This window comes from Stenella coeruleoalba (genome assembly GCF_951394435.1).
Source record: "Stenella coeruleoalba genome assembly, chromosome: 13".
Lineage (NCBI taxonomy): Eukaryota > Metazoa > Chordata > Mammalia > Artiodactyla > Delphinidae > Stenella > Stenella coeruleoalba.
The window spans coordinates 37,448,382-37,472,381 of NC_137159.1; the positions used below are offsets into that span (position 1 = coordinate 37,448,382).

At 34.5% G+C, this 24,000-nt stretch overlaps 1 protein-coding gene across 9 annotated transcripts in view; it reads right to left on the minus strand.

Annotated features, from left to right (window-relative positions):
- Positions 1-24,000, minus strand: part of EHBP1 (EH domain binding protein 1) — a 559,191-nt gene that overhangs the window by 40,818 nt on the left and 494,373 nt on the right. For 8 of the 9 annotated variants that reach the window (XM_079941625.1, XM_079941630.1, XM_079941629.1 and 5 more), the window contains 5 exons: positions 21,919-22,066; positions 10,487-10,611; positions 7,940-8,078; positions 7,668-7,774; positions 4,864-4,987 (listed from right to left, as the gene is read on the minus strand). In XM_079941625.1, coding sequence (XP_079797751.1) covers positions 4,864-4,987; positions 7,668-7,774; positions 7,940-8,078; positions 10,487-10,611; positions 21,919-22,066 — 643 coding nt within the window. Of the gene's footprint in view, positions 1-4,863; positions 4,988-7,667; positions 7,775-7,939; positions 8,079-10,486; positions 10,612-13,760; positions 13,869-21,861; positions 22,067-24,000 lie in introns of all 9 variants that reach the window. The other variant, XM_079941633.1, reaches the window with a different exon arrangement.

Sequence of the window (24,000 nt, forward strand, 5' to 3'; positions counted from 1 at the left end):
CTCAGACTGGGTTTGACTCCTGGTACCACCACCTGAGAACTATGTGAATTGGGCAAGCTACTTCCTTATCTAAGCCTCAGTTTCCTCACTAAAAAATGTGATCATTAACAGTCCCAGTTATTAAATGGAACCTATCTCATAGGGCCATTGTGAGAGACAAGGAAATAATGTATGTCAAGCATTTTCCATAAAGCCAGACATACAAGAAGCATGTAATAAATATTGACCATTATTGTTATCTCTAGGTAAAGATAATGGGTAATTCTGGAGATTCAAAGAGAAAGGTTTCCAGTAACAAGTCAAAAATTTTACTTTTCTTTTTTTTGTGGGCCCAATTCCCTGCTTTAAAGCAGCTTTAACGTTTACCACATTTGACTCTTCAAAGGTTGAGGTAAAGAGACGTTCTGAGGAATGTATAGGAAAGTTATTTCTTTTCATTCTTTTTTCCCTGAGTATATTTAATATTTTTAAATGGTCATTTGCTAAGTTTTTGTAGTGGTTAGTCTACAAAAAGCTATGGAATCAGTATTTGTGGCCCAGGAACTTAAGAAGGTTATCATGATCATTTTATTCAGTGTTTAAAGGTTATAAAGCCAGAAAATGCAATTTTATTGCAATTTTCCCCTCAGAATGTTTAATGTTTACACTCAAAATATAAATAAAATATGGTCACTTAAAAAACCCCACAAATCATTAGTTTTAAACACTACAGTTCTACAGTAAGAAAGTTTGATAACCATCAAATGAAAACAGATCAGGAATGGAAAAGAAACACCATTCATTATAGTAACACTATTTGCTGCACTTTAGTAAAAGGGCCCATCAACATTTCCATTATAAACTCCATTTTTGCAAGGGTAACAACATTGCTGGTACAGATTCATTAGCCGTATACTTACATACAAAACGTCAGCCTGGAACACATGCATGTTTCTAACTAATAAGCTTTAGTGTCCCCAAAGAAGTAATTGTTACAAACTTCAGGTGCTAGAAATTTAAAAATTCCTCCTCTGCAACAATTACAAAAGAAAAACAAAAACAAAACCCACAAAACATTCAGAACTGATGGAAAAAAGTTCTCTAGTATTTGCATGAGGATATTATAGATCCTAAGACAGGATGGCAGAAGATACTCACGTGCCCTCTCTCTCACACACAGTATTGTTATTTAATATTCAAACTACCACTGATTTAGGATTACTCAGTTTCAGAAGGGACCAGTCATATAAATCTCCACAGCTGAGCTGACTCTGACACAGATGCCTCTCCCCTAAATGAATGTTGGGATCTTTCCAGCCCTTCCCCTGTCATTGCCATTCTCATCCCTGGTACCTCCCCAGGGATCCACTTGCTGCAGGACCCACTGAGGCTCTCTCTTACAATCCTTTGCTACTTTCTTGCTAGAGTCTTCTCCCAACATGCCAGGAGAAATGCCCAGAAGTCTAGGCCACCATCCAGTCCCTACTATCCTCTCTCAAGATGCAAGAGCTTCAGTGTTAAAGGGATTGGTGCTTAAAATCTAGAGCTGCTCAAACCCTGGGAACCTAGGACTCAGGTCTAATGTAACTATTAGTATTATTTTAGTTACATTTTAAATTAATAGATTTTTGTGGGTTTGTCTGGCCTGTGGATGCTTATAACAGTGCTTCTTTTGGAAAATGTATTCTTCAATTCCACAAATCAACTTCTAAATAAACTTCACACCCATTTAAAATTGAGTACAATTCCTTAATACAAAATAGAGAATTACCATATGACCCAGTAATTCCAATTCTAGGTATATAACCCCCAAAGCTGAAAACAGGGATTCAAAGAGATGCTTTTAGACGATGTTCATAGTAGCCAGAAGGTGTAAACAACCCAAGTGTCCATCAATGGATGAATGACTCCACAAAATGTGGCATACACATACAATGAAATATTACTTAACCACAACAAGGAATAAAGTAGTGGTACATTACAATATGGTTGAACCTTGAGAATATTATAATAAGTGAAAGAAGCCAGATACAAAAGGATAACTATTGTTTGATTTCACTTATATGAAATATCTAGAATAAAACAATTTCAGAGAGACAGAAAGTAGATTAGCGAGTCCTAGGGGACCATGAGAGGAGAAAATGAGGAATTAATGAGTACAGAGTTTCTGTTTAGGGTGCTGAAAAACTCTGGAAATAGTGGTGGTGATTGTACAATACTGTGAATGTAGTAAATGCTACTGAATTCTACATTTTAAAACGGTTACTTTTATACATGAATTTCAAATCAATACAATTAAAAATTGTATATAGTCAGTACCTACAAGTATATAAAAATTGAAATAGCTGATAAAGTATGCTTTTGCTATAAAAAAAGACGTAGTGGGAAAAGAGAACTGTCTCAAGAGATAGAAAACCTAAAAACTTGGGTACAAGCCCTAACTCAGCCGTTAGTAATTAGGCCATCTTATATGAGCCATTTTCCCAATCTGAGGCTCAGTTTTATCATGTAAAGAATATGATACTATCTGCTCTGCTTAATTGTAAGGCTGAGATTCAGAAAGTACACAAAAACTCTAAGATACCAGAGAAAAGGTACTAGCTTCTATAATAAATGAAAAGTTGGAAGTATGGGAACCCCAAAAAGGAAAAGGATGAATAAATATATGCTTTTCCTTCCTAACACCTTATCTTTCACTTCAGTTGTTACCCAGGCTTTAGGCAAATCTTGGGAGACCATTATTTGAGCTGGAGGAGGTTCAATACGATCCAGGGGGATACTCGGCATTTATCAAGTTGGGGAATCAAGTCTAGCAGATCCAGTCTAGACTAGATTCTGTCCTGTGTAGTATGGAATATAAAGCCCTGAAGAGATTCTAGAATCAATCTGTAGTCCGTGACTGTCTTTCAGATGATAAATGATCTCTAGTTGGGGCCACTATAAAGCTTCACTGGTAATATGTAGTATGGGGAGGAGAACTTGAGTCTATTTTGGTTAGAACCCTCAATAAATCAGGCCCCAAGTGTGAAAGAAGGAAAGGAAACAGAATTTCTAGCTTTTTCTCTTGTGACACAAGGCTCTTTTATAGTAACATCTAATTTATCCAACACAGAGAGGAAAGGTGCTCTACTTGAAAGAATTTAAAAAAAAAAAAGTCTCCTTAAAATATATAAAGGAAATAATTTAAAAATGTATTACAGAAATTTCACTACCTAGTATTTACATTTTTAATATAGTTAACATAATATTTTCAAAACCCTTCAGAGACCAAAGGAAAAATGCAAGTGTGAAGCCATGTGTTGGTTTATGGCATATCCACACAAAAGTCTATGTATATGAATGAGCATACATGTAACTTGTTAGGGCAATGATAAACATGTTCTAGGTAATCTGGCATAGCAGGTATCATAGGGTATGGTATAATAGGGTTCTGGTGACTTGCATGCTAGCTGAAGGTCAGCCACTTACTGATCTGTGTGGCACTGAGCTTTTCCTGTGCCTCTGTCTCCTCTGTATAACGAGAAGTTTAGGTAATAGTTTTCAAAAAATAAAAAAAAACCTTTTTTTTGTTTCGTTTTAAATTTTAACCAGTAGAACCTTTTCTTTAAATGAGCTCATCCAAGAAGGCCGCTATTTCATATAAATAAACTCAGAGCTACTCTGTTTGAAGTAAGGTAAGAAACCCAGACGTCTATCTGCTTGCTCCCTTATTGTCCTACCAGCCCCAAGGTGTCTGTGAAGAAGCCCTAAAGTCTCCACAGAACACAGCTTGAAACCAATCCGGCCAGATAAAGCCAAAGGTCTCTTCACATTCTAGTATGTTCTGATTTCACTAAGGTAGGCAATTTTCAAATGTCCCATATAAATGCTTATTTCTGGAGGAGTTCTTTAATTATAAATACATCTTTGGCAAATAGAGAAGAAAAAGTTCAAGAAAGCTTTCCAATCCTAATCTACTACTAATTTACTAATCTACTTTACTAATCTACTTTAACACTGCCATAAAATTAAAGCAATTAATTAGATTAAAGGAACAGATTTTCCACTTACATTTTGACATTTTTTTACTTAATATAGTGTACTTTTAATTTGGCATGAATGATTTGAATTTATTTCCCATTTTTACCCCTTTTGTAGGAGCAGGATTTTAAAGAAACATATATGTATAGACATATATTTTAAAGAAATATATTTCTTTAAAATATACACACATACAGTTTTTTTTTTTTTTTTCCAATAGCTTACTGTACACTTAGATCTATTCAATCACTATTGGCAGTCAGCATTAAATGCCAATCTACCCTCTGGTTAGGAGCTAACTTGCTGCTCTAAACCATTTTTACAAACCTTCCTATATACCTTAATCCTTTCAAATGCAACTGTGACACAAAGTATTACAGACTTTTAAAAACCAGTTCTCTTGAAAAAAACTTGTGGAGCATCAGTAACCAGATAGTATTCTCAAATTTCAGTGATCTAGTCCGTGGAGATGTCCCCTATGCATAGTGCTCTGTTTCATGCAGTACATGGCTTTAGCTGGCCAAATCTTTTTTTTTTCCCAATGAATCAGTAGAACAGTGAAGATCTTACTTTTTTTTTAAGCAGTGGCATATCAATGAGGCACAGATGTGTATTCCAACCCTGCATGGATGAGCACACTGTTCAATAGTGCTGGCTCACACGGTATCAGGGCGAGTTATCACTTCCCATGAAGGCACTCTTATCACCAGGGCCCAGAGAGGTGGCTGCAAATCGCAGCCTTTTTATTTTCAAGGCAGTTCTGCTGAACATTCAGGCTTCAAAGATTCACACTTCCAAAACTCTATAAGAGTTTGTGAACGCTCAATTTGCCAAAACTGTTTACAGTGTAATTGGGCACCGTACCTGTGTCCATGAGATAGCGAAGGCGCTTCTCCACCAGCGCGGCACGGGTGTCAATTTGCTTTTGCTCATTCTCTAGTGCTGCCAATTCTCCTACAACATACTGACTGGTGTCTTTGAACCCTTTCTGTTAACGAGAACAAACAGGAAAGAAAAAAAAATCACTTGTAAGTTGCATTTTTCCTTTCTACAAACACTTAGTAAAGCACTTACCTAGAGAACCAAATACGCCCTTAGTATCACTCTTAGTAACTAAAAGCAACGCCCTGTGATTCAAAAAATTTTCATATGTATTACATATATTGCAAAACTTTTGTAAATAGAGAAAATCTTGGCTGTTTAGTATTATATTTATAATTTAACACCCAGATTTGCCAGATTTAAAAAGTTAACACTAAGTAAGAAAAAAATTCTCCTTAGAGTTGAGTCAGAGTGATTAAGCATGGACAAGGATAGAAGATAATTTTCCCTTGGTGACTGTCAAAACAAACACCAATGACATCTTTAATTCAAAAGTGTAATATATAAAAATGGAATTTAACTAAGGAATTGCTTCATAAAGAATCTATCCTGAAAAAAATCAGATTTGTTCTTACAAAAATATAAAATTAAAAAGATACATTTCTTCTTTTCATAGTAACTATACTATTTAAAGTATTTTTAAAAAATGATAAAAGAGAAGTTTCTAATATCTCCAGTTTCCCCTCCAGCTGGCTTCTGTACTTTAACATGTCATTCTGTTGATGTATTACTAATTATTGTAGCTGCGAATTCTAACTTGACAGGTGGTTTCAAACCTTGCTACGCTGGATCTAATGCCACCAGTACACTGATTTGGTTAATCTTCCATTTAACCAAATTTGGATTTCAACTGAAATTTTACTTTTTACAACCAAGCATGTTAAAAAAAATTATCCTTAGAAGTTTTATTTGAAGTAGCAGTTCTATTATAAAGTACCAATATAGGCTTACTTTTTATTTTCCTATTACAAATTGAAATCGTTAGGGGGCAGGGTTATTCATGGTATAGTACCAAACTGATTAATTATAGCTTCCTTTGGAATGCTTGTTTGTCTTGTGGCATTTCTAGGGGTTAGTTTCCTAAGTAGCTGAGAAATACTAAAGAACTGCTTAAGTGATTACTCTCACCACTACCACTACTAATATCAGCACTTACAATATGTATTCAGAGAAATAAATGTGAACAACGTTCTTGTGTCAAATCCCTTCCCTACCTAGAAGCATATTAATCTCTAAGAAGCCATGAGGAATTATCTTTCGTTACTCCTTAAACAAGAAACAAAATCAAGAATTACGTTATTTACGAGGATATTTTGGAATTCTCATAATGAACAAACCTGTCTAACCATATGTATAACTTATTTATCTTTGGAACCAGTAAACTGTACTCACACATGAACTCAATTTAAACCAGCTTATTGTTAAACTGACTACGGTAGTTGACAAACTTAAGCTGAAATATTTTAAAAAATCATGAAACTGATAATGTCTCAGGATAGACTGATAAAATAAGTTACTGTATTTTTAAAAGATTCATACAAAGAGGATATTCTTCCATCTCACTATGAAATAAAAAAACTATAACAACAGAATAAATGCTAATGGTAGGTTTAAAATCTGGAATCTGGTGAATGCTTTTTGCATCTACCTGTCAGACAGCAGAGCATTTTCAAAAAGGACTATTCTCATTTCCATCCAGAGGGACAAAACAAACATAGTAAAAGTAACAAAGATATAAGAAAACAGAAGTGATAAGCAACACGTAAACTTCATTGCTTGTACTGATTGGTTCAGTTAAAAATAGTAACAAAGTTTATACTCAGATTTCTTTAGTGTGAGTATATAGTATACTCAAATATTCTGTATCTTATAAATTATACCAAATATTTCATCAGGATATAGCACTTAGCTCTTCTATGTATTAAGACGTGCCAGGTTTTAGTAAAACAACTTTAAAACGAGAACTTAAAAATGAGAAGTTTTTACAGCTCTAAAATGTAGTTTGTAACTCTGACTACATTTGCAAGGATTCTAAAATCCATAACAGACAATTTTAAGAGTAAAAACAAAGAAAATATTTACACAAACTGGAGATAATAATAATAAAAAAAAGTAGCACCATTAAAGAGAGCAATGCTTCCAGACAAAAATTCAAGTTAAAACTTGTTCTTCCTGCTTCTGTCCCGCAGCTGTCCATCAAAAGCAGCTTTCTCCCTGCGGTCTATCAAATATTTCCCTCACAAATCAATTTTACACATGATCAGCCCATACCCCTACTGAGCTGAACCTCCCCGTTAATTAAGTGAAGAAATTACCATATATATTATATTAATGCAAACATCATTCAGCTAGTAATTCACGGCTGATCTGGATAATGGAAAGGTTGAACACCCATTAACCCAAGCCAACAAAATGGGTTGGCTGAGAAATTCTAGCAGGTCTCATGTGACTTTTCCCTCTAACTGCAGCTCTGCGGTATCTGCTATTGTAATAATTAAAATCCTCCCAGTAGATCAATACTGGAATCTCTTTATGGGAAGTGCCCTGATGGAAATGTCTCAAGGAAGCTGGGGCTGTGGAACTCTGAAAAATTCATTTTTTTTATCTGACAATTATCACCACACTGCAGACTAATTCAACAGTGCACCCCTCTCACTCTGCTTTGAATGCACTGGAGATTGACATCTTAAAAAACCTAACATCTCATTTTAACAAATAAAGGCACTATTTCCACATACAGTTTGGAATTATCAGCAATCATGAAACCACACAAAAAATTAATATACATTAAGCACTTCATCTTCTGATGGCTTCCTCTGAGTTTCAGTTATTGCTGCCTTCTCCTCATTTCCTTTCTTTGTATCTTCCTGTATTGATCTCTGCCTTTTCATCTCTTAAAAAAAGGGAAAGACATGTAAAATTATTATAAAGCTTGATATTTGTGTATTGAAATGTGGATTTACATTATCAGCTTCTATATATATATATATATATATATATACATATATAAATATTGTTAAATCATAAGACGGGAAAACATGTAAAAAAGTGTTCCTACCTGGTCTATTCTCAACATATTGACTGAAAGACTGAAGTTGAGTTTTTCTTACTGTAGAATCCTTGCTAAACACAACAGGATTTCTAAATCGTTCTGTTGCTTTTTGTAATCGCTCAGTCCGGAGATCTTCTGTGCCATTCTAAAAGTGAAACAAATGTGGTAAGAGAGTCCTGATCTTATAAATGTGAAATTACACATTAGTAAAACAAGTTTTACTGATTTAAGATAATGCCAACTTAGAAACGTTTTGAAAGAAAAAAGGACTATAAAGAGATGTTCTAAATAGCTCAACGGCAAGGTCTGTTGCCTGTAACTGAAACCTTTGGGAGACATGGTTTAAATGGAGGATCATTCTTGATAACTGTGATTCATTAGATACTGCGAACTCCCATGTCTTCTTCTGATATGTATCATTTAAAAGCCACATTGCCTCTGTCTACCACCGCCCCACCACCCCAGCCCCACTATTCTGCCCCATCTGTTTGTACAGTCCCACAGACTTGTATGACAAGAAGAACTAGTTTCTAATTTTATGCCCATTGAGATAAACCACTAATGCTGGATGAAGGCTAAAAGGTAGGATTATAACACTACCCCACTGAACTGCATTTCATCAGCTATAACTTTCCAAAGCCAGATTTGTAAGTAAGCCCTTTACAGCTAAGGAAACTACAATTATCTTTTCCAGAGCTTCCTATGTTAATACTGGTAACAAATTCAAATGGTTCTATCAACAAGAAATATCCCAGAAGACTGAACCACTGCAGTGTGTGGAAGCCGCAGATACCGTGGTGCTGTGTACCAAACAAATATTTCATTTTATACCTAATCTTTATTATTTTTATTAAGTGTTTTGAAAGTAAATAGGGAAAGGCTAAGATGCATGACTAATAGCTAAGCCTGCTGAATGCTGAAACTGGTTATCAAAAGCTACCAAGACTTTGCCCTTCCTCTGCATTGAGACAATCAGTAATGAGGGAGTCCTCCAATGGCCTATTCTCTAGCCTCAAGGAGGCCTGGGATACAGAATCCTCAAGGGAAGGTAACAGTTTATCCTTTTCCACAAACACAGAATGCCTCATTTATAAACGTGTAAACTGCATTTTATTAAAAAAATAAAACCCTAAATCAATGCTGAAAGCTTCAAGAGAACAGATGGACTCTATATGTTCTTTATAAGCACCATTTAAAAAATCTGAACTAAAAAGATCCATACAAAGACAAGCTGTTTAAAGCACACATTTTGTTGGAATAAGTTTGAAAATAACTACATTTAAGAGCTTTTTGGAAAGCAAAAACAACTGCATCTATTTAGATAATTAAACCTTGAGAACGAAAATACCTCTGTCTTATTTTTTTAAGTTATATATTTATTATTAGTATCATGCTATTAATATGCTAGCTATGTAGCTAGGATAGAAACAATTAGGGCTTTTATTTATTTGTTTGTTTGTTTAAGAAAAGTGTGTATTCTACTGTTACCATAATAACTGCCCAATAGTCTAAAACTCAAGTCTTTACCAAAATAAACAAACACGGCTAAATTTTTTGAGGGCTGGCAACATGCTAAAATATCAGTGCGATTAGCCAGCAAATCCCATCTTAAGAAACCTTTTTATGACTAGGGACTTCTGCCACTTTACAAATGTATTCCTCTAAACCCACTAATTCAGTTAGCCTTTTCAATCCATTGTATTATTCTTAGTCCAGCTTCATTCTGCATTAAATCCAGTGCAGAAAGCTAAATTGAACGCAAAAAATCAGACCTGATCCAGGCTTCCTTTTGTTCAAAGACAGTGACCAAAAGTCCTCTGGTGCTGCCACACACTTTCATCACCAATTTATAGAAACCAACAGTATAAGGGAAAAGCAATGAAAGTCATTGTTTTGGGACTTCAAAGCATCTCTGTGTCAGGGGAAGGAAATCCTTTCAGTCAGCAGGGCAGTCCCCATAGTCCGCAGGTGGGTGAAAAAGTTATACAAGACTAGAAATGCCCTAAAGCTAGAGAAATATTAATGATACAGTGCAAGGAAAAGGGGGGATGGCTTGAGTGGGGATAATATAAATACTACAAATCATCGTCATTATCATCATCATCTTATAATGTTGCATTTTGGCTAAAATCTTACACAAGGTAAGATTTATATTGGCACAAAGCACATGCAAGTATCTTAAAAATTTATATTCAATCACATACCATCTTCAGGAATTAATTTATCTTAACAGGTCAAAGGCTGAAGATGATAGAATATGCTAGAATTCTCTTAGCAATATTCTCGTTAGCAAAATACAAATGCATACAGAAGTCAAGAATAGTTTTTACTTTTACTGACATATCAACTTAAAGTAGTAGTTTATCTGAAAAACAGTATCTGAATACTGATTACCATACTGGTATTTAATTTATTGGCTATTTAATAAAAATTTGTATATCTTAATCTTAATGTGAAGAATTTGGTAAGAAACTGACTTTAGGATTATGAAGTGCCAGTGGAAATTAGAATACACAGATACTAAGTCAAATATTTTAAACAAGTAAGATTTACCTTAATGTCTTGCTCTGAACTTTCAGTTATAGCTTTGTGAGCTGCGCTGGAAGGTGAATTTGCCACCTGTGGCTGAGTGTCTAGGAGTTTCTTCAGCTTCAAGTCCACCAACTTAGTGTTTTGTTCTGTTAAATATGCAAATACTATGAATAACTGTATGAGATGCATTTAGATGTGTAGGCTATCAATTTAAAGGACTTCATAAAAATATTACTATATTAAAAAAGAGAACTCTTTATATATATATGTATGTATGTATACATAAACTATACTGCATACCATATAACTATAATATAACTAAGTAGTCTTTAGGGATATTGACTATATTCCCTTTTTAAAAATTGAGACATAATTGATATGTAACCTTGTGTAAGTTGAAGATGTACAATGTGTTGATTTGATACATTTATATATTGCAATATGATTACCACCATAGCATTAGTTAACACTTCTATCATGTCACAAAATTATCATTTCTTTTTTGTGGTGGGAATAAATAAAATCTAGTCTCTTAGCATATATTCCGGGGTGTGTGTGTATGTGTGTGTGTGTGTGTGTGTGTGTATGATATACATGCATGTATATGTACTTTTCCCCAAAATCAGTTCCCTTAAAGAATATAGTCAACATGCCTAAAGACTATTTAGTTATTCTATAGTTAATAGCAGCTATGCTTACCTGAAAACTTAAGCCCATATTTGATGTACATATTTATATTAGCAACTGTATAGGTTGTACATAATAAAACAAGGTATTACAAAGTAGGTATTTAAAAGAGGTAACACATTTGATTAAAAATTATATTACTTTATTGTTTTAATTCTTCTAGTATATTAAATTTAGACATATAATGAATGCCATATTAAGTTCTTAAGATGATCTTAGACAGTCATGTATACACTGTTAGAATCCAGTGTTCCAATGTTTATGGGTATACATATATACCCAGCATTGAAACAGGGTATATGTTTACAAATACCTTCTAATTAGAGGGCAGAAGTACAATAAAGATTATCACATTTTGGAATGTGTGAAATATGGATAGAAATTTAAAATAAATACAAAATAGCTATAACTTTAAAAATAAACAATTTCAAATTATTTTTAGCAAGTAAATTAATCTTTATTTAATAAAATAGCTCAGAAGAGAATGGAAACAAATAATTCTATTTAAACATTCACTCAAAGCAACTCTTTAATAAAATGATTATAAAAGACACGCCAACCATTTGATGAATGATATTTTTCATAAAGATTAATAAGTTTTCTAATTATAAGACTCTTAATAAATGCTATTATCATTACTTTCATGCAAATTGGTCAGTTTATATTGCCAGGCTTCTCTTTTAAACAATATCTGATGAACTATGGTCAAATCAAGATAAAGATTAAACAACTTATTATTAAAAAATTATGACTTTTATATACATATTAAAAAAAGAATTTTGAGGAAAATAAAGCCAGGATAAAAAACCATAATGTATGCTACATGCTTCCAGATTCCAGTTTGCATTCCTATTTCTTACTGCCATGAAATAAACCATAGTCTGAATTGGAAAGTCTGTCCTATGCACTCGCCAACACTTATTGGCATGCTGGAGAGTTGTAAACAATATATTACTTAACTCCAAAAACAGGAGGACTGAGATGTGTTTTCTTTTTAGGTATACAAAAAGTAGGAAGAGTGTTTTTAAGAAGGACAAGAATCAAGCCTAATGTTAGGCCTAATATTAACCAACCTTTAAATACATTAAAATACCCCACAAAGTTGCTATAACTAAAACTAGAAAATTCTCTTTACCTTACCCAAGAAAGGGCTAATTTCTCCTGCCTTCTTAATCTACTGTTAAATCAGGAAATATGTACCACTTATTGTCACTGATTTTATACTTCCATGAATCAAATGTTAAGGCTTTAATTCTGTACTTCTGGATGCCCTCCGTGGTAAAGAGATGATACTGGTTTCTACTAAAGACTTTGATGGTGGTTGTGGTGAGAGGGTGGGTAAGCAACAACAAAAATTTTTTTCAAAAAGAAAAATCAAACTTATCCAAGTTCTAAAGTATTTTAAATAGAAATAAGTAAAACGCAGTTTTAATTTGGGGTTAATTTTTTTTTAAGTTTCCTTAAATATCAGCATTCTCCTGGACTTGTACAATTATAAATATACTGACCTGTATCTAGTAAAAGTATTATTTAATACTAGACCATGAAGGAGCTACTGACAAAAGACACAGATTTTTTTGGGTGCTGTCTATAGTTAGGAAGACCATGTTTGATTGTTTCTTGGAGAAGTAACAGCATGATTTCAAATAGCAAAGAAACAAAGCAAGTTAGCATTGCAAAGACATGCCAGGGCTGGGAAGAATACCTGCTCTCCCTCCCTGTAGCTTTTTACAGGAAAAGATAAATATTAGGGATTTCACTTTCTTACCTTTAAGTTTAAAAAGATTGCCAAAGACTTTTTATTGCTATAAGAATTCAATTCAATAAGTATTTATGGAACCTCTCACATATACAAAGCTACCTGCTGCTGACTTATAAAGGTAGTGTATATGGAACACTCATCTACTTAACCATCAGCAAGTATCTTTATATTTTATACAATAACTCAGAAGTTCAATTGCAAATGTGATTATCGGTATAATATTTATTGATATACAATATGAGATGAATTTAATAGTAATCTATATAAGCAGTTTTCAAAGAGTTTTATTGTGATTAGTTATTAAGTATGTATAAAATAATTTATTAGTAGTAATATTTAAATATTTAAGGTAAGCACAAAATTTATAAAATAATATTACCACTAAGACTATCAATTCCAAACCAAATCAGAAAATCTGATCCATGGTTTAGATTTACATTTGAAGCATTCCATAGGTACTACATCTATACCTTACAACATTACAACAAAATATTTAGGCTGAGAAGGGAACCAATCATAAAATGTCTACAAATTGTCCCATATAACATAAAATATAAAAGTGAATCTTAGTAATAAGAGAAAAACTAAAATTTGCTATTTCAATTTTATTGCTAATTTTAACATTAAACCTAAAACAAAATAATAACATAAAATTGATGGAAAGTGGATTTAGCTAAATGATTTGTGAGGGCGTAAGATGTAATAAAACTACTAAAAGAACTTATTATCATTATTAATGAGATAATAATAAAAACATAACAGTTTTAATAGTTAATAAACAGTTACAATAAAAATATAAGAGTTTGCCATGCAGCAGGACACAAAGTATTTATAATCTGAAATTACCGGGAGTATCAAGGTCATTTTCTAAGTTAGTAAGTTCATCTCCACCTCCTACAACAAAGCCTTCGGAAATCTCCTCATTAGTATCTATCTCAACTTTATCATTTTCATCTGTAGGAAAATGTAGCAATAATGTTAGTATATTATTTCTATTTTATATCATTTGTTAGAAACACTAAGGAAAAACATTAGTATTGTAATGACAGTTCAAATTCAGGTCTGACACAGATGAGCAAGTTAAGAAATCAGTTTTAAGCTACTTTTTCACTACTGGATTAACATTTATATTTTACATTCATATGTCAAAGATGAATTGTCACACCAAAGCAGATGCAAAAATATTGACAATTTGTCACATGCTGTCTCTGAATCACTGAGGTCCTTGAATCCCTATGTTTAAAAATGTAATCTACTGGTAATCTCTAATAACAGTATACAAAAATAAAGTTGGGGGACTTCCCTGGTGGCACAGTGGCTAAGAATCCGCCTACCAGTGCAGAGGACACGGGTTCAAGCTCTGGTCCGGGAAGATCCCACATGCCGTGGAGCAACTAAGCCCGTGCGCCACAACTACTGAGCCTGCACTCTAGAGCCCATAAGCCACAACACTACTGAGCCTGCGTGCCACAACACTACTGAGCCTGCGTGCCACAACTACTGAAGCCCGCACGCCTAGAGCCCATGCTCAGCAACAAGAGAAGCCACCACGATGAGAAGCCCGCGCACCGCAACAAAGAGTAGCCCCCGCTCGCTGCAACTGGAGAAAGCACGCACACAGCAATGAAGACCCAACACAGCCAAAAACAAACAAACAAACAAATAAAAATATTAAAAAAAAAAAGTTGGTTTGGTAACAAAGTCATCAAATAACATTTCTAAATTTTACATTTTTATCATTTATTAGATATAAATGTATAAAGAAACAACTCATTCTTTATAAACTTGTAGCTATATTTAAATCATTTGCATGAAGACTTGAATGCTTTTGTGCTATTAGTGAAATATTATCGAAAGCATTATGGATGAATTAAGAGACAAGATTGAGACGAGAATAGACAGTACCTTTATGCAAAAGAAAGTTCAGAAACAATTAAGACAGTACATCTTGGAAGACATAAAGCTGGTAGAAAGACCTGTTATTCAAAATTAAATACATGGGAATAAGGTAATCACTATTTTTTTATACACCTAGTAAAACGTCTTAGGTCATAATTAATTAATGGTATCATTTTAAAAAAGATTTCTATTACATATTTTTCCGTTTTAAACCCTAGTGATAAAATTGGTTAAGTAATTTTGAATATTATACATTTAAAAAGTCATAGCAATAACTTGACTTGTATATTAGAAGTTAAGCTTTAAATTCTGCTATTGACAGGCAATGTACCTTTTGGAGAAATATCTGTCTAGCCCTGGGAGTTGAAGAATATCCCTACTATTCAACAGTTTATTTTTCATAGGGCAACTTTTATTAATAATGAGGTGTTCCAAAGGTTATTACAATTGAGAAATACTAAATTCTATAGCTTTGGCTTAAACCTTCAATATTTGTCCTTTTCCCTGTAGAGCTTTGTGTTTGATTTTAGGCTTCCCAAGTAAATATTTACTATGAGCATTAATATTAATAATAGTTTACATTTATTGAAGACTTCCTATGTACTATGTAAGCCGTTTAGAACAATACAACACAGAGAAAAAGAATGAGAAATGCCCCCAGGGGAAAAGCACTGCTAAATGCTTTCAAATCGCTAAGGTATTATACTTGGCTATATTATTTAAGTACAATCAGTTGACAGAGCTTTTCTAATCAACTGTGCTTAGTACAACTACTTGACTAATTTCATAAAAGTCAGCACCTTCATCTTCATTATCCTCAAAAATTCTTCTCTAAATAATTTTGTAGTAAAGGGAAATGAATTAACAGATATTTCCTGAGTGCCAAGTAAGTGTTCAGAACACTTCCTCTTATCAGAGATAGTTTACTACCAATAGTTCTTAGAGTACAGTACTTTGTTGCTGCAACCAGCCTTTATTGGTTACTACTGACCAGAATTAATATAGAGTGAAAACAAAAAGTTAAACATTCATTCATTTATTTATTCAAGAAACTTCTACTATATGCCAGATCTGCAATTTACAAAACACTGCTAGATGTTGAAGAGATACCAAGTTGTATAAGACATTTATTCCACCTTAAAGTTATACATTCAAATGACTAAAATACCATGTAGGACAGTTAAGTGTTATGGGGTAAAAATAAGGTATAGAGCAAATTCAGGGAGGAAAGATTATTCTTTGCCAGTAGCACCAGGGAATTATTTTTTGGAAGCAGTAACCTTTAAATTGGGTCTTCAGAAATGTACAGGATTTCAAAAAGTACAATTGAGGGAAGGGCACTACAGGCATGAGAGCAGGAAAGGGTAGGTTATGTTCAAAGAATGGTATAGCTCTATTTTGCTCAAGCATACTTAAAGGGAAATAACGGGAGGTAAGACTTGAAAGGTAAAACTGCAGAGAGCATTGAAGGGTAGGATAGGAAGTTTAGATTTTACTTGGTAGGAACGGAGAGACATTTGTGTTCAAACATGATCAGCAATGTGCTGTTTAACAGACAGCAGTCTATATAAGCAGTTTCTTACCACAGTGTTTCATGGTAATCAGTTGTGAAATATGTATAAAATAATTACTAGTAATATAAGCGCTGAAGCTTATGGTTTTTTTTAATATAAATTAGAGTAGCTCCAGTATTAGTCCTAAAATACCACTCTTGCTTACATTCTGATATGCCTTCATATGTGAAAGAAAAAATGGTCCAGGGATTGCACATGGGAGTGCAATCCCTGGAGCCACGTGACAGCATCCTTCATGCGAGATTGCTGAGTAAGATGTTGGACTCTAGCATACAAAGGCTGGAGGCAGGAAATCCAAGTTGGAGACTGTTATAACCTCCAGGTAAGTAGTATGGAGAGCTTTAACCTATCATAAAAGAACTGGAAGTGGGTATGACTTGAAAACAAACTGGATATTGGGTTGTTGGGGGAGGGATACTGAGGAGAGGAAGAGTGAGGCAGATGACTCTCCAGACAGTGACTAGAAGGACAGCACTGCTATGAAAAGAAGTTAAGTCTGGAACTGTGGTTGGATCTTGGTACTTCAGGTCCTGGGGTTATGCAGTGGGATATTCATTACCCCTTTACACAGTGCCAGGCTCCTGTGTGATGCTAAACAGGTGCCATTCATTTTATTTCCCGGCTAAATGAAATCTCTATCTATACTACCACTCACCAGTAATGCTGAGTGGGTTAACTCAATGTTTATATATGTATTGTTAACCTTAGATAAAAGGATTACTATTCGGGAAGGGGAAAAGTAAAAATTGATCTCCCATACAGCTCAGGTTTTCTTAAGAATAGGTTTCCACTTTCTTTCCATTCACTGACTTCAGGTTTACAATGAACAGGAATTCTTTTCAATAGTTAAAATGTTACACATTTCTTAACACCTGTCGAAATACTCTAAATGCATTTTAGCAGAATTAAAGTGCATGTTTGTCTTTGTGTGTGTGTTTAAAATATTATACGTTATTTATACGATATATATAAGATTATATATATCTTTATAGCTAACCACTGAAAATCCAGTAGGTAAGCGTGGCAGAAAGTAAACTAGAGATCCAATACACAATGGAAGGTGGTTTGCAAGTATGGAATGTATAATGTGTGTAGGAAAAGGTAAAAAGAGATTGTATATACACTGGAATGAGACAATGCATTCCAGCTGACACTGCATAGCACTATAAGCAAAATGGGGATCCCAATGGTATGATTAATAGCACAGCAATAAGGCCAGTCTTACAACACTTATCATTTATAAATAAATTGAATGAAAAATCAGAATATCTGGTGACACTAAAAAAAAGAATATCTGCACTTCTAAAAAAAGAAATTGAGGCTACCATTAAAAACATATTCACAGGGACTTCCCTGATGGTGCAATGGTTAAGAATACGGCTGCCAATGCAGAGGACGTGGGTTCAAGCCGTGGTCTGGGAAGATACCATATGCCGCAGAGCAACTAAGCCCGTGTGCCACAACTACTGAGCCTGTGAGCCACAACTACTGAAGCCTGCGCACCTAGAGCCTGTGCTTCGCAACAAGAGAAGCCATCGCAATGAGAAGCCCATGCACTGCAACAAGGAGTAATAGAAAAAGCCTGCGTGCAGCAATGAAGACCCAACGCAGCCAAAAATAAATAAATAAATAAAAATATTCACACAAAATGGTGGTTTAGAGAATACAGAGATTGTACCTAAGTGTACATGAAACTGTTTCTTCCCAGGAAAAAAAAAATATTCAGAATAAAATTTCTCATTTGTATCATGATTTTAAAATTCTCATTGAAGGTTCCCTATAAAATTCATAACTTTTAAAGTTATTCTATAGAAATCAAACAAATGATAGAAAACAATACAAATATATTATTAATAGAAGCTGAAAGTAAAAATTACTGAAGGCCTGTAAGATTTTATTTTGGGTCAACAAATTTGGATAAATCTATTTGCCATAACTGAAATAAGGATAATGCAGGCACACAAACATTCTCATGGATAAAATTTTTAAATTTTTATTCATTTGAAATGCAAAAACAAAGTACACTATTCCATCTAAATCAAAGAGAGGCAAAAATGTCAGTTTAAAAGTTCAATGACCCTCACCTAACCCAAACCAAAGTGATAAGCTACAGAATAAAAAAATACATATATGACATATATACACATATATATAAGTACACATAAAATATATAAAATCTATATCATATACATCCCATGTAATATATAATAAATATATGATATATTATAATATCATCTTCAAATTAGATAAACACCTTCCTTGCAAGTGCCCATGGGCCATTAATAAAAATGTAACATTTATTTGGCCAAAATAAAAACTTATTAATTCTCAAAGCAGAAATTCAGGGCATATTCTCTGACCACAATACCATACAACTAAAAATGAAAATACCACAATTCATCCACAAACAACTGTACCTTGCCAAGTAAGATCAATACAATAAATGAACCCACAAGTTTGTTACCTAAAATGAGGATTTTAAAAGGAGGCTGTTATAGGTCTATAACTAAACAACGAAGCAGAAATTGAAAAAACACATGTAGTATACCACAATATCACCTGACTCTCCTCTAAGTCCTAAAATTATGTCAAGAGGAGGACAAGTAAAAGCTAGGCTGTAGCTCGTTGGACTGATTCTGTTATTTCACAAGAATTAGGCTACTTCTGGTTGAAATAGGATGCAAGTGGGATGCTTGAATACCTGGCTTTACATGACCTAAAATATCTTGCATATATTTTCTGCGGACACCTGAGGCTTATGACACCTCACCTCTAACTTACTAAGTTTTCCTTTCCTCACTGAGGATGGAAAAAAAACAGGCTTTTCAAGTAGGTTCAGGCAGTGAGTTTGAGTACCATGTTCAACGCGTCCCCTAGGTTGTGCTTTCACCTGATTATTTCAGCTCTTGACTACCCCCTCTTCTTTGTCACTTTGGACCACTGCTTCCAAAAATTTTCCCACCCTAGTCTGTCTTCTAGGCTGGTCCCTATTCATTTTTCTCTCCTCCTTTCACACTATTCCTTATTCAGACCTGATAATTCCCATTAGACACTGGAAGAATGGACACTAATTTGTTAACTGTTTCCCCCTGACTTATCAACCCCATAGGGTTATTTTCATTTAGGAATTAGACTCTTGTGAAATCAAGTGAATTTCTAATTTGCTATGTAAGGGTCAGCAAACTATAGCATGGGGGCAAAAACCAGCCCACCACCATTTTGGGGTAAATAACAGGCATGCTCATTAATTTACATATTGTTCACACCTGCTTTCAGACTACAAGAGCAGAGTCAAGTAGTTAAGACAGAGAACACATGGTCTGCGAAGGCTATAAAAATTTACTCTGGCCCTTTCCAGGAAGTTTGCCGAATCCCAGCCTAGCACAGTGACTGGCACTGCTAAACAGATAAATGTGTATGTATGAATGGTTGAATTCTAGGCAGGAATTTTACCCTCTCCCTTGACCTAAAGGTCTCTTCCCCACCTCCGGCCTTGATAGCTTCAGCTTAGGCCTTAATGCCTTAATGTCGGATCCATACACCTTTATGAAGACAGGCCAATATCCACCACTGAGGTCAAGGAATAGGCCTGCACTGCTTGTAGCTCAACCTTAGCTCTGATTAAGAGCCTATCATCTGATATGTGGCCATTTCCAACATCCAAGGTATGGTGTGTCCTATGAGAGAAATGGACCCTAGGCACTTTGGTCTCCTTAGGGAACAGTCTAGACTCTTCAGCAGGTTCTCATAAGTCATCTGTTGAACCCTGTCCCGCCTTCATTTCACCTGGCTTTTCCTTTTCTAGTCTGTACTTCTTTGCTAGCTTCAGAGATACAATCCTCACTTGTTCTTTTTCACTCTGTTGACTGCTGAATGATGCCAAAATCAGGTCTTCACTTTCCCCAGTTACCAAGTTGGGAAGATACCCATTTTTGGGGTTATAACACTGACTAAGTCTCTCTACCTAGTCTAGTCCTGGCTTAGGCTCAACTGGGGTTGGATTATAGAGATAAGACCAATTACATAGCTGACTCATCCCACACCATTAATCAGAAATTTTTAATTCTTAGCCTTCCCAGAGTTCACAACTCATTTAGCATTGTTATCTGCTCACTGCTGGAAAATAAAATTGAGACAGTGGATGCCTCTCTATCTTATTATTACTGCTCTTCCATGGGTTTATGATATCACAGGGAGGTAGTATTAGTAGCTTTAGGGCAGTCTATCTGGAGGGTCAAGAATATGAGGCTTTTTCTATCTTTCTGAGATACAAGGAGGCAAAGATTTTTAAGATTTACTTAGAATATCTGGAATTTTTATGATATCAAAGTAACATCTTGTTACTAATCATAAATGAAAGCAAATTATAATAGCATTATATAATGTAGCTGTGAGTAGTTACTGCTGTTACTATAAAACTTTAGTAGTGAGTATAGAAACTGTAATAAAAATTCTGAATGACAGGAGTTGAAAAGGTAAGATGAAGGATTTAACTAAGAAATAAACATTCTGAGAATACCAGATGGACAGATATACAGCTACTTGGGAAAGCAGCTTTCAAATGTATGGGATGGAAGGTTATATGCTATAGGCATTGGTTGGAATGCTCTACAACAGTAAGATTTTAATATAAGGATCAATTAGAAATAACAGCAGTAAGTTTCAGTTTACTCTGAAGAAACTTATCATTGACCTAGAAATGGTTTCCTTTGTTTCAGTTCTCTAAGGTCTTATTCGAGTCCTCACTTGCCTACTCTCCAGAGTGATCTTTTAGCATTTAAGATTAATTCAGGACAAGTACCTGGCATGTTCTGATAGATAAATAGGTCACATACCTTTGAAATAAAAAACCCCACAGGCCTCTTGAATATACTACTCAAATAAAAATGTAAAAAGTTTCAAGTTAAAGATGCCCAAATTGAGCACTGAGAGGCAAAACTAAAATTCCCTTTAATTATATGTACAGTCCTTGTCCTAAAATAAAGCTTAGAATAATTTCTACAGATATTGAAAAAGACCCTCTTCGAATCAGGAGACTAAGAAGAAATGCATATGGGACTTATTCAAAATGCTTACACGTCAGGCTATAATGCTGGAACACTGTTAAAGCTACTTTCCAAAGATCTGGTTCAAAGTGAAAATCTCTCATGCCAAAGCTCTCCACTAACAAGTCTTGTGATCTACATGTTGAGGACTTGATTGCATTTTACTCACTCCTAATACAATTAATGAGGCATCATGGGGAATCACAAACCAAGGCCCGTCGGAGTTTTCTCCTAAATCATATTCTTAGTGTTTCTTGAGTACTAATCATACTTAATCATAATCAAAGTACTTCTTGAGTTGATTTGGAAATTGGCAATAGTCATCTTCTGATTTACTATGCTTTAAGTTTTTTGTAACATACTGATAGGCTAGAAACTTTATGTATTTGATGCACAACATTTTGAAGTAAGAATAAAAAGTCCCAAAACATCCATTGCGGATTTCTGGGTTGTGTGTAGAATATGATACAAGATTCTTTAACTCACCTCCAGATGCCTTTGACCTTTCTTTCAACTTTTCTGCAGCCATTTCACCATAGCTGGGAAGTTCTGACATCTTCACTCCCGATCGAGCTTCTGCTATTAGCTGACGAGCTCTCTCTCTCAGCTGCCGACGTCGCTCTTCATCTTGCTGCTAAGATATATTGAACAGTTGCCAACTCAGTAATTGACAGAAATGCAATTTCATTTTCAATCTGATCATCATGATAGTAACTGGTTTACAGCATGGTGCTTGGCCCACATTATAAATAGGATGCTCTATATCAGTTGGATGTCATACCATTTTTAAAAGACATCCAAGAATCAGATTTTTAAAAAACATTTACAAATTATTGTATTATGTCTGTTAAAGATTCAAACTAGCCTTTAAAGAATGTTTGGCAATATAATTACTGAGAAAAGAGCAGGATCTACTATTAATAAAATAATCAGGCTTATAGGAAAAACGTAACAATACTGAAAACAGAATTTCAATTAATACCTTATTTTTTTAAGATTAGAATTTAACTTGCAATTTTCTAGTAAAGGCATAGAGCACTGGCTAAAAGAAATCTTTGATAGCAGAATATGCTGCTACATCATGTTGATCAAATATAGGAAGTGGTATTTTTAGGGGGCTACAGCAGGAATGGGGATAGTACACATTAGTTCCACAGTTATTGTTGTTGATAGTTTTAAAATCAGAATTGGGTAACTGATGTATTTCTGTCCTCATTTCTACTATGCATTCCCCCCAGACAAACATTGAGAAGAAAAAGTAAAATCTAGTGTGGTTTTTGATATTTAAAATAACTAAAAATGACAGAGAATTAAATAACTAAAATAGGTTTTGCCTCCTAAAAAAGGGCTATTATGAATTGCAAATAATCAATGTGAAATCGCTTTGTAAACTGGAAAGTATATGATATAAGGCATTATTATGACAAAACAAAGCCTGAAATAATATGGCCTCAACATATCTGTGCAGTTATCTTCCCTTAACCTCTCCCAATCTCTATAAAACCTCACATCTATTTATACAAAATTGTTTGTATCATGTAGTTTCATGCATCCATGGATTTGAATATATCATTTTGTCTTCCTGAAATGTTCTTCTATCATCTATTTAACTCCTACTCATTCTTCAAGATTCAGTTTAAATCCACTAAACTTCCCCTGACTACTCTTCCCTCCTCCCCACTGGTGGAATGAAGTTCTCCTTCTATGTTACTATAGTACCGTGTGCGCGCGTGCGTGTGTGTGTGTGTGAGATTACTTTTTAAAATAATACCTGTCAAGTTATAACTCTGTACAAACATCTCCTTTTCAGTAGAACTGAGCTACTTGAATGCAGGAGCTAGATGTGATTTATCTTTGTATCTTTGGTCCTTAGTACATACCTTGGCACTTGGTACTAGATATGAAAACTTAACGATTTATACTTTCAAAGTTTATATCATAGAGGAAAAGATAAAACAGCCACAATAAGGAGGTGCAATAAAAACAGATGAAGAGTTCAGAAGAAAGAGGTTAGTTTTTGTGTCTTTTTTTTTCTTTTTTTTGTTTTTGTCAAGGGGAATGATCAACCTGAGTTGTATCTGAGAAAGATTAAAGATTAATCTGACAACAGTGTATACGATAGGCTGGCCTAGGGGGACTGGAAAGAGACTACTTAGGAGGCTCTTATAAACAGTACAAGGAAGCTATAATGAGATTCAGAACTGGGATGGTGGCAATGGGAATGGAAGGAGACAGGTGTAAGAAATACATCAGAGCTAGAATTGGTACCTGTACCAATTCTTAGTAACTGATTAGATGTAGAGGGAAGAAAAAAGCTCTGAGTCAGAAGAGACAGGGGTAAGACACTAGCTTGGTAGAGTTCAAGGCTAGGCAATTCTTTCACAAATTTTGAGATGGCTAGAATAGAGAGCTGTCAAAATTAATGCGGGTAGATTAACAGAGGTATTGAATGGACCCAGAGACAAGCTTGAAGCTCCCAGTGGACAAACTGAAGCAATTTCAGTATCAAAACAAACAAGCAAACAATGACTGCAATGAATTGAATCAACGAAAGCACACACTGAATCA